The sequence below is a fragment of the Nicrophorus vespilloides genome, unplaced genomic scaffold (assembly GCF_001412225.1).
Source record: "Nicrophorus vespilloides isolate i.1.1-1 unplaced genomic scaffold, Nicve_v1.0, whole genome shotgun sequence".
Taxonomy (NCBI): domain Eukaryota; kingdom Metazoa; phylum Arthropoda; class Insecta; order Coleoptera; family Silphidae; genus Nicrophorus; species Nicrophorus vespilloides.
In genome coordinates this window covers 25,615-37,415 of record NW_017096210.1, presented here as the reverse complement: position 1 = coordinate 37,415, position 11,801 = coordinate 25,615, and the positions used below count along the sequence as shown (strand labels likewise).

Here is an 11,801-nt window from a genome sequence, read left to right as displayed (position 1 = left end):
ACCAATCAGAATTTGTATTTGTTGATGAAATTCGTGAATGAGACAGCAAGATCTGATTAGTCTAAAGGAATCAAATCAATTTCATTGGCGAATCTTAAAGAAAAATGAATGTTTACCTTTTTTTCAACCAATCACAATTCATAGTTTTTACGATTGAATGTTTACTTTCTTTCAACCAATCAGAATTCGCAGTTTTAACGATATTTGTGAATGAAACAAAAACTGATAAAAAAGTAAGATTTGATTGGTCCGTAAAGATAACTCACAAATTTCATTGGTGAATCTTAAAGAAAATTGAATGTTTACTTTCTTTCGACCAATCAGAATTCGTAGTTTTTAGGTTTGAATTTTCAACCAATCAGAATTCGTAGTTTTAACGATATTTGTGAATGAAACAAAAACTGATGAAAAGTAAAGAAAACGCACAAATTTCATTGGTGAATCTTAAAAAAAATGAATATTTACCTTTTTTCAACCAATCAGAATTTGTATTTTTTACAATATTTGTGAATAAAACAAGAACACATAAAAAAAAGTAAGATTTGATTGGTCCGTAAAGAAAACTCAAATTTCATTGGTGAATCTTCAAAAAAATTGAATGTTTACCTTGTTTTAACCAATCACAATTCGTAGTTTTTACGTTTGAATGTTTACTTTCTTTCAACCAATCAGAATTCGTAGATTTAACGATATTTGTGAATGGAACAAAATCTGATTAAAAAACTAAGATTTGATTGGTCTGTAAAGAAAACTCACAAATTTCATTGGTCAATGTTTACCTCCTTTCAACCAATCAGAATTCGTAGTTTTTACGATATTTGTGAATGAAACAAAAACTGATAAAATAAATTAAGATTTGATTGGTCTGTAAAGAAAACTCACAAATTTCATTGGTCAATGTTTACCTTCTTTCAACCAATCAGAATTCGTAGTTTTTACGATTGAATGTTTACCTTCTGTCAACCAATCAGAATTCGTAGTTTTTACAATATTTGTGAATGAAACAAAAACTGATAAAAAAAAAACTAAGATTTGATTGGTCTGTAAAGAAAACACACAAATTTCATTGGTCAATGTTTACCTCCTTTCAACCAATCAGAATTCGTAGTTTTTACGATTGAATGTTTACCTTCTTTCAACCAATCAGAATGTGTAGTTTTAACGATATTTGTGAATGAAACAAAAGCTGATAAAAAAGGTAAGATTTGATTGGTCCGTAAAGAAATCTCACAAATTTCATTGGTGAACCTTAAAAAAACAATTGAAAATTTACCTTTATCTCAACCAATCGGAATCGCAGCTTTTCACTTGCATTCCGCGGATTGGGTCGCTTGGTAAAAACTCCGGATTCAAAACACAGTACGTATTTTCAACTTTATTAAAGAACGTTTAATTACAATTTGATATCCACTCTCTTCATTTCTCACTAAAAAAAAGAAAAAAAAAACATTACATTACAAGAACGTCGTCCACAAGTTTCGAACAACAACAACAACAAAAAAAAAAACAAAACAATAGTATTATTAAAATATGATCAACAGTCAACAAAATTTGACGATGTGCAAATCACATTTCATTTATTATTTACCTTCAACCGTTTGTTTATTCCACACGCAATCGATCAAAAAAAAAAACTTCGTTCCCTTACGCAAACATATTTTGTTTCATTTTTTTTTTGTCCATCCCGTGAAAAAATAAAAACCTATACAAATATATATAGAAATATATTTATAAAAAAAGAGAAACAATAATAATATCATATAGTAATAGTCATATAAAATACGCACAAAGAGAAACACGAATTATAACATGTAATTATATAGCAAAAAAAGAATTGTACAACTTGTTACAAATCTCTCCTTTTTTTTTGTCTCCTATATAATTCTTTCTGTCTATTTCTCCTCATCTTATTCTCTTTTTTTTTTTATATATATATATTTCTTTTTTTGTTGATAAATATATATATATATACATACATCTTTCATTCTCTGCTTTTGTTTCGTACAGTAATTATAAATATAAGTATTTCTGTAAATATATAAAATTTTGCAATGCGAACGATCATTTTTTGAGACAATTATCACAAACTCGCACTGGCTCGTACCAGCCTCTCAGTGGGACGGGTTTCTTGGTATTTGAGCAATCGTCGCAGACGCCCTTCCCGCAATCCCTGCAATGGTGACGCAACAACAACGTGCAGAACTTTCTGTTGCACACCTCGCACTTGTGGCATTCGTTGTCCGGTGTCCAGTACGTCGGTCTTGCATTTTCTTTAATTATACCTAAACACACACAACAACAATAAAAAATTAATTATAATAGAATATCAAATTGTCAAATATAATTAAGTTATAAAACAAAATTTGTTACAATTTCCTCAAAATATTTGCAATATTTCAATAATTTTTTTCTATAACAAAAAACCTATCTAAATTATATATTATGTAAAAACAATACTGAAATATCAAATTTAAGGACAAAATTAACATTTTTTTAAGTATTAAAACGTTTAATTCTCAATAATAGTAAAATGCATTAACTTTTTTTTCCCTTTTAGTATTTATAACTGTAAATAACTTTACTTTACATAATATACTGCATGTTAGAAATTAAACTGAAGCATTTGTATGTTTAAATTCTCTCCACGAAGCGAATTAGAGATGAAATAAGCTTGAATTTAACGACCGAAAGACGGGAAACCCGTTCATAAAATTTCGATATAAGAAAACTTGCTGAGCTTTTATAGTTTTCTCATATGAATGTATTTTTTATAACTAAGCTTATCATAAATAATCATTATTTTCATAACGATTTAAGAAAATGTTATGTAAAAAAATATAACATAAAGTTGTGTTTCCATTCAATAAAATTAAATTTATACACGACTAATTTCCTCTTAAAAATTTACCTATAAAATTAAGTGAAGAATTAGCATGTAGAATGAAATCTAGAATTAATAGACAATAGTTGAATGAAATCTTTTAACACTTTCACGTTAAATTTACCTATATTTTCACTTACATTCTTCTAATTGCCATTTTTTTGGTCATTTTGTAATGCAAAAGCGACATTGAAAGATAAATGTTAATTTTCATTAAATTTGAGATTAGAAAGTTTATTGAAATACGATTCAAGTTTATCTTAAAATTTGCTACTTTTAGTTTACTATTTGTCAGTGTATTCAAATGTTCCAAAATAAATATACATATGTAATATTTATATTTTAAACTCGCTACATTTGTATATACTTTGACTATACTTAAGTCCTAATGTTTTTGTTCCATAATCAAGTAAGTCTATATTTACTACTTGGTTGCAAATGCATCAAAATGAAGATTTAAAAAAAAATCATTGATAATAAATTGATTAGTTTGTGAATGAAACAAAAACTATAAAAAATGTAAGATTTGATTGGTCCGTACAGAAAATTCATAAATTTCATTGGTGAACCTTAAATGTTGTCATGATTGTGATCATTCGATACTTGGCAAGTAAATTGAGAAATATCACGTATTGATATGAAAGATTAATTGTAGAAATTAGATTGAAAATTTTCTCTTACTTTCTTACTTGACTGTTGTTCAGGTAACATTGTCATTTTTTCACGTGATTGGACCGTAAAGAAAACTCACAAATTTCATTGGTGAACATTAAAAACCAATTGAAAATTTACCATTTGTTAGTGTATTCAAATGTTCCAAAATAAATATACATATGTAATATTTGTATTTTAAACTCACTACATTTGTATATACTTTCAATACACTTAAGTCTTAATGTTTTTGTTCCATAATCAAGTAAGTCTATATTTACTACTTGGTTGCAAATGCATCAAAATGAAGATTTAAAAAAAAATCATTGATCCATAAATTGATTAGTTTGTGAATGAAACAAAAACTATAAAAAAGTAAGATTTGATTGAAGAAAATTCATAAATTTCATTGGTCAATCTTAAAAATCTTTCAACCAATCAGAATTTGTTTATACTTTGAATACACTTAATCTTAATGTTTTTGTTTCATAATCAAGTAAGTCTATATTTACTACTTGGTTACGAAATAAAGATCATTGAAAATAAATTGATTACTTTAGAACTATGGATTTATGCAATTTTTTGTTGCAATAAATAATTTATATTATTGTAACATTACTTGTATAAGTGAATAGCGTTTCACTTTAGTTGTTTCGCATTGTTCTCTATGAAGAGTGTCGATTACACAAGTTTGAAGATTACATTACCTTTTGGTATTTCCAGCACTGACGCAACAGCGGTTATGGAACTGACGACGGCCTCACCGTACTTCCGGACCCGGACATCCGTATCATCCATTGCGCTCGACAGACTCGGCACTTCCTCTTTGTAACAGTTATCGCACACGCGAACGTTGTACGTCCATCCTCTCGAAGGTACAGGTTGCATCCTCGACGAGCATTTATCACAGAAACCTTCGCCGCATTCGCGGCAATGGTGTTTCGTTGAATTAGTCAACAGCGGAATTTCGCACTTGTGGCAATGCTACAATAAAACAATATAAATCAATCAAAAAATCCGGATTAATATGAAGACTCACTGTAATTTCATGATTTGGAACCCAATAGGTTGGTGCGATTTTATCGGTGACCCAATCGGTTATGACCTTGGTGGGTTGCGACGTGACGGAGACGACGGCGTCGGAGATCATGTTGACGCCGTCGAGGACGCGTTGCGCCGAGTTGTGGGAGCCGAGGAAGTTCGGTTCCTGAAAAATGCAATCCTCCTGCATCAATGACGTGACGTGAAATCTATAATTCTATAACCACATTCTCTGGTTACATACCCCTGGCCACACGTGCACCGGTTCCGAGATGACAGCGTGTTCCTCGGGACCCTTGTTTCCGTACCAATGTTGCCGACTTCGGTAGATCTCGCTGCAGTTCTTGCATTCAATAACGGATCCCGACCAGACGTAGTTGATCAGGCTGGTCCAGGTGCTCTCAGACACCGTACGGCATTTGACCACAACGCGATCTCCGTTTGTGTAACATTTCTGAAAACAGAAAACACAAATAAATTACGATAAACATCTTGACATAAATAACCATAATGACTAATTAGGATTAGCTCAATAAATTACCTCAATGTTGTAATACCTTCTACTTATATCAATGCAGCCAGAGAACCACCATAACTACAGAGTTATGAAGAGATCAGAGATCAGAAGTTGATCATCTGTTATACCAGTGTTTCTCAAACTTTTTGGTGCACTTAAATATTTGAATACCCCCGAAGTGCGGGTATGTATGTAGTAAAACATACCCGGATTGATCTGTCATCAAATTTTCTCTCATATCTCATATTAAGAATCACTGCGCTACAGCTAAATCATACATACGGAAGCTAATTACTTACTTTGCACAGGTAGATGCGATTTTGGAATTGACGCTGATACTTGCACATTCCATCGCTGAAGTGCGGCTCTCCTTCGGCCTTGTGACCCATGGAAAGTTTGCATCCTTCGTTGCACGCCTGGCACTTGACTTGGCACGTGAAATACTCCTTCAGATAGAGATGCGGCGGCGTGTTCTTTATTTCATTGCTAAATTTATCATTCAAACCCTGCAGAAAAACAACAAAAAATAAAGAGAACACAATCAAATAAAACTGCAGTGACACAAATAGACTTGAACATCCGTTTAACGTTTACAAAACTTTCTCTGTTACATTCAAATCTTTAAATATTATCATAAACTGATGCATTTTATTGAATTTTTACATATAAACGACTATTTACAAGTTATTAAGTCGAAATAAGTCGCATACAAGTATCGCATCGTCAGCTCAATCATATTTTATTAGGGTCAGAAGTTAAACAAACAATACGATACGAAAATCCATCAATAATTTTTGAGTAAATTTGAATTAGAATTAAATTTTCAATTGAAAAAAAAACTTTGAAAGAAAACTGTACATTATAAGAAACGTTCTCTTCAAAAAGAGATAATTTGCATATATTCAATCATGGCTAAAAATAATTAATTTCACTTGCATGAAAATTAATGAATTTTTCAGTTTTTGCATTAAATGTTGTCATGATTGTGATCATTCGATACTTGACAAGTAAATTGAGAAATATCACGTATTGATATGAAATTGATTAATTGTAGAAATTAGATTGAAAATAGTTAAATTAAAAATTTTCTCTTACTTGACTGTTGTTCAGGTAACATTGTCAGTTTTTCACGTGTTTCTTTTATACCGAAAAACAGGATTAACTTTATTGAAGAACTTTCGGATTATTGTCACTTCCCACTGTATTTTTCAATTGAAAAAAAAAACTTTGAAAGGAAAATGTACATTATAAGAAACGTTCTCTTCAAAAAGAGATAATTTGCATATATTCAATCATGGCTAAAAATAATTAATTTCACTTGCATGAAAATTAATGAATTTTTCAGTTTTTGCATTAAATGTTGTCATGATTGTGATCATTCGATACTTGACAAGTAAATTGAGAAATATCACGTATTGATATGAAATTGATTAATTGTAGAAATTAGATTGAAAATAGTTAAATTAAAAATTTTCTCTTACTTTCTTACTTGACTGTTGTTCAGGTAACATTGTCAGTTTTTCACGTGTTTCTTTATACCGATAAAACAGGATTAACTTTATTGAAGAACTTTCGGATTATTGTCACTTCCCACTGTATTTTTCAATTGAAAAAAAAAACTTTGAAAGGAAAATGTACATTATAAGAAACGTTCTCTTCAAAAAGTATTTTTATACCAACGAGATAATTTGCATATATTCAATCATGGCTAAAAATAATTAATTTCACTTGCATGAAAATTAATGAATTTTTCAGTTTTTGCATTAAATGTTGTCATGATTGTGATCATTCGATACTTGGCAAGTAAATTGAGAAATATCACGTATTGATATGAAATTGATTAATTGTAGAAATTAGATTGAAAATTTTCTCTTACTTTCTTACTTGACTGTTGTTCAGGTAACATTGTCAGTTTTTCACGTGTTTCTTTTATACGGACAAAACAGGATTAACTTTATTGAAGAACTTTCGGATTATTGTCACTTCCCACTGTATTAAACCATAAAAAAAATATGCAATGTCACATTGAAGCGATAAATGTTTGTGCATTGGCGCAATGCATGAAATAAAAAACGCGTGCATTTTTGGTGGAATTAGGGTTGCCTATTTGCATATTTACGTGACAGATGAAAAAAAAAATTACGTAAAATGAAAGTGGTTGAAATGTTAAAATTGTTGTGATTTCTGGGAAACGTAAGATGATTTAATAAGTAATAATAGTTTAAGTGATTCATAAAAATGTAGACGAGTTAACTTATAAATAGATTTTTGTGAAAATACCTTTAAGGTGAGATAGATGATGCTCGGTTTCCTCTTGGAACGAACTGTTGTGTTTTCAAGAACCATGTGAAGAGCGTTCTTCAGTTCGGCGAAAGACGTCTTTTTACCTTTGCTCTGAACGCCGATGTACTTGAATGAGCTGAAGGAATCGCATTCCAACTTGAGTTCAGCGAAGCGACACCTGAGGATGTCTTCGGCGGATTCAGTGACGCTGGCGCAGGATTGCAGAGTGTTCGTGTGGATGGTCTCATGGAATATGATGACGCTCGGACCGACACCGGTGGGTGGTAGCTCCAGCTCGGATTTTTCCCAGGCTTGCTGGATGGCGGCTTGGAAGTGATTCTTGTAAGCCTTCGAAGCTCCGCCGAGGAAAGTGTACATATCTCTTTGAAGACGCTCCGTGCGCGTTCTGTATATAATGACATCAGATACAGCGAGGATCTTCAACAGAAGCCTCGTTCTTTGACTCTCCTTCTTGGTGACACCTAAAAGACCTTCCGTATCCAAAGCGATGATCTTCAAGTTGGGATCGTAGGCGGCCCAGACGCCCATCGTGCACGACGACTGTTCGGCGCTTGTTTGAAACACTTCGCGACCATCGAAGAAGATCTGATTCAAAGTGTAAGACTTTCCTTCGCCCGTGTTTCCGAAGATCGCAACGACTTTCACCTTCTGCGTATCGTCCACGATCTTCAAGCATTTCAAGAATTGCTCAACGCTGCCGACGCGCAACGTTTCGTTCTCGTCGATCAGCAAGAAACTGGGCTTCTTCGATACTTCGACGGCTTCTCCGTGGATGTTCAGGGACTTCAGGTCGGAGGCGTTGGTATCACCGCTCGCGCTCTCCGCAGGGTAATCTATCGAATCCAAGATGATGGGACTTTTGCACTGGTTGGCCACCTTCATGGCGAGCGAGTCCATCTTCCTGTTCATCAGCGAACTATTGATTTTGTTCACTGGAATAATTTAAAAAAAAAACAAACAAAATTAACGCAAAATTTCACCACAAGAAATCCATCCGCCATGTTTGTGTTTCATTGTTTTTACTACTATTTGTTGTTGTTGCGCTCACTCACAGAAAGTATACTTACTCCACAAGTGCTAAAACGCACTTCGTTTACGAAGATCAAATTCTTCCTTCTACAACTCCATCCCTCTCTTCACCACCACCAACAATAACATAAAAAAAAAGCAGCGATTTACAAAAACGCGAATCCTTCCAAACCCACAGCAAAACAAACATTTACCTGATATTAATTTATTATTGCTTCCCGTTGACAGCGGATTTTCACTACTCCCTTATCATTTCCGATAATAACGCAACGCTTTCTAGGTTATGTCGCCGCCCGAGCCCGTGACAGAAAACAACAAACAACCGCCGCCGATCAACGACTGCTGTTGCGGCACTCCTCGATCCACAAAAAAAACGAAAACAAACGCAATTTTTGTAAACAACAACAAGAACGACTACGACGACGTGATTAACGCGAGGACAAAAGAACGGAGCGAAACGCAACTACAAGATCCTCACCGAATATCGATTGATCTCACAAAACTGGGATACGCAATACTTTCTAATTTGATGGAATCTTTTTTGTTGTTGTTTTTGCACACACATGTGCATTGAACGCACGCGAAAACACGACTCCTTTTGACGTTCAAAAGCAAAAGTGATGGTGCATATTGAGCGGTCGTTCAATTTCCAAGGTTACTGCGATTTCATCTTAATCAACGTGCCGGAAGTGGAGACGTGCGTGTGGGAATGCCCTTAACTTTGTTCACACTCTCCTTCGAATCGAAGATGCCAAGAAACTGTTTCGCATTCATTTGTTTCAGTTGATTTGTTTACATCGTCGCCAAGGGGGATCCGTGCAAACTGACGCAAAACGCGTTTCGTCTGTGCGTCAACTTTTATCAACCAATTAACAAGAATTTATCGGAAAGTTATTGGAGAGCAAAAAAAAAAAGAAGCAGCATTTGCGTTTCTAATAACGTTATCATCCGGGATTCCTAACTTCAATAAAAAAAAAAAACAAAAACAAAAAAAAAACAAATACATGACATTTCGCACGTACTTGATTCATTATGAATTTTAAAACAAATACTTACTGAAATAAGTGGTGCTCGGTTGTGTGGGTAACATTTTTTCGGATGATTCATTCACTACTTCACCCCCAAACCTATTATTATTAGTATTATTATATATTTTTCTCTACAGGTATACTGAGTGTAGGATGCAGTTGGAACGAATAGGAGAGGTGAACTGATTCCTCTGCAGTGCGTGCATCAAAACGGAATTGTAATGAGAACTGAGTTTCTTCGGAGAGACGGGTTAAATTACAACTTTACAACAGCTCTTGGTTTTCGGCGATAGATGCGGCAAGTCACATACTCTACGAAGAACTGAGCCGCACTCGTCGCTGCTCTGTGAACGATAAAATGTCTCTCCTTTTTTTTCTGTGCGTTCGTTGTTATCATCATCTCGACGTTATTTTCTTTTCAATTAATTATAGAATTAAAGATATTTTATAATTAACGTCTTTCAGTAAGTAATAATTAAATATACAATTAATATTAATTACACAATTATCTTAAATATACTTAACAAATATTTTTTAACAAATTCATTCAATAAATAATTATAGAAAATACATATTTTTTTTTCCAATATTCTTATAGTGTTCAAGACAAGAACTATCGTTTATTGATCTTAACTACAAATTAACTTAATTACATTAATTTTGATTATCATCATAACCTTTTATTTTCTAATTTTCTCCATTAAAAATTCTCTAACGTTAACGTTTATTTGAATCAAATTTAATTCAACAAATGAAATTTTTATGATAGTCAGAGAATAAAAAAGTGTTTATTTTATTGGTTGAGAATCAAGGGAGCTGTGGATAACAAAAGAAAAATTGTCCAATGAAATGTTTTGTAGTCATCTCGATGCGTTTGTTTTATTTGGCCCTCTAGTTTTTTTTTATGCGCCCTGCTAGTAAATAATCGATTTGTGATTGATACATTTATACATCGTTTTCCGCGGTTCCTACAAAAACCGTCGTAAAATGAATCCATATTTACAGTGAGGGTTTAGTTCTATATAAGTGTAAAATTAGCAATTAATAAGCGTTATTTGACAGCGGCGTTATTGTGAATCGTCGTAAATCGAATCGGCGCAAAACGAAGTTTACCTGTAAAAACAACAAAAAGACGGAATAATTTAACTATTTGTACCTAATTTAAAATATTTACCAATTTGAATGTGTTTGTTAATAATTAAATTTATTATTTATTTAAAAAAAAATAAACAAAAAACGTTTTTGAAACAAAAGATACAATGATCAAACTAGATTTATTACTTGAATCATTTAGTTTTTGTAGATTTTCTATACAAAAAAATAGATTATAGATTTATAAAATATAAAATTAATACTAGATTTATGTTCATGCTAAATATATTCCATTTAAACATTACAAAATTATGGAATTTACTTATTTTTTGATCATTTTCTTTGGAAAATTTATAAATTTTCTTTGAATCTAACACAAACCAAATAATTACTTTATCTAGTAAAATATTAATTAATACATTATTTATTTAATCTATAATTAAGATATTTACTAACTGTTTTAGCAAATACAAATTTTACTACATTTCACTCATATTCATACTATATTTAATGAAATTATTCTTTAAATCGTTAGAATCTTCAAATTGTTATGCTATTATCCAATAATCCCTTTTCATCACCTACATAAACTCATGATTACAATTTCTACGTTCTCAATTCAAAGATTCACACATTTATTTTTTTTACAATTTGAAATTGGAAGAATCTTTAGTAAATGTTAATCAAATTTTCTTTAATTATTATGATAATACAATTGTAGAATCGTTTCAACATTAAATATTTTCACAAATCAAACATAAAGTTACACAATTAATTACAAATTTTAGTCAAAGAAAAAATCACAATTTTCATTACAACGCTTTTTGTGATTCAAATATCTTATTTCTGTCTCAATTTAATACTTGTTGATGTTGAATTTTCTCATTGAAATTTAAGTTTTCTTGAAGCAATTTTGTTGTTTTTATGAATTGTAATTATTATGACAATATTAAAGCAATTTTTTCATCATTATTTATAAATTGTTTCTACTTTTATTTTTATGAAAATTTTGATTTGTTTGGCACAAAACAATTAAGTCTATTATTAGTTTGAGGAAACACTGATTTAGATCTATATTAATAAAATGTACAGTTTTTTTTTCAATAGAAATTTATGTTCATAATCCTACAATTAACTAAAATTTGATCATTTCAGACCCTAATAGATTATGAAGAAAATAAGAAAAAAAAAGTTAAAATTTTATCAATTACAAAAATTCAAGATGTTTGAAAACATAGCCACTTTTCAACCGAAATAA

The 11,801-nt window shown here is 31.5% G+C and overlaps 1 protein-coding gene across 5 annotated transcripts; it reads right to left on the bottom strand.

Moving 5' to 3' along the window:
• Nucleotides 1-1,754: 1,754 nt before the first annotated feature.
• Nucleotides 1,755-9,734, bottom strand: LOC108570032 (zinc finger FYVE domain-containing protein 1-like). 5 transcript variants are annotated; one of them, XM_017931861.1, is made up of 8 exons: nucleotides 8,618-9,465; nucleotides 8,462-8,528; nucleotides 7,371-8,326; nucleotides 5,390-5,596; nucleotides 4,818-5,027; nucleotides 4,572-4,757; nucleotides 4,240-4,516; nucleotides 1,756-2,282 (listed from the first exon to the last, which is right to left on the bottom strand). In XM_017931861.1, coding segments are annotated over exons 2-8 (2,058 nt in total). In that variant the 5' UTR covers nucleotides 8,463-8,528; nucleotides 8,618-9,465; the 3' UTR covers nucleotides 1,756-2,061. The 5 variants fall into 5 exon arrangements, with proteins under 5 accessions (XP_017787348.1, XP_017787350.1, XP_017787347.1 ...); XM_017931859.1 differs by lacking the exons at nucleotides 8,462-8,528; nucleotides 8,618-9,465 and adding an exon at nucleotides 9,480-9,734 and having other exon boundaries at nucleotides 1,755-2,282; nucleotides 4,572-4,739; XM_017931858.1 differs by lacking the exons at nucleotides 8,462-8,528; nucleotides 8,618-9,465 and adding an exon at nucleotides 9,480-9,734.
• Between the last annotated feature and the right edge of the window lie 2,067 nt (nucleotides 9,735-11,801).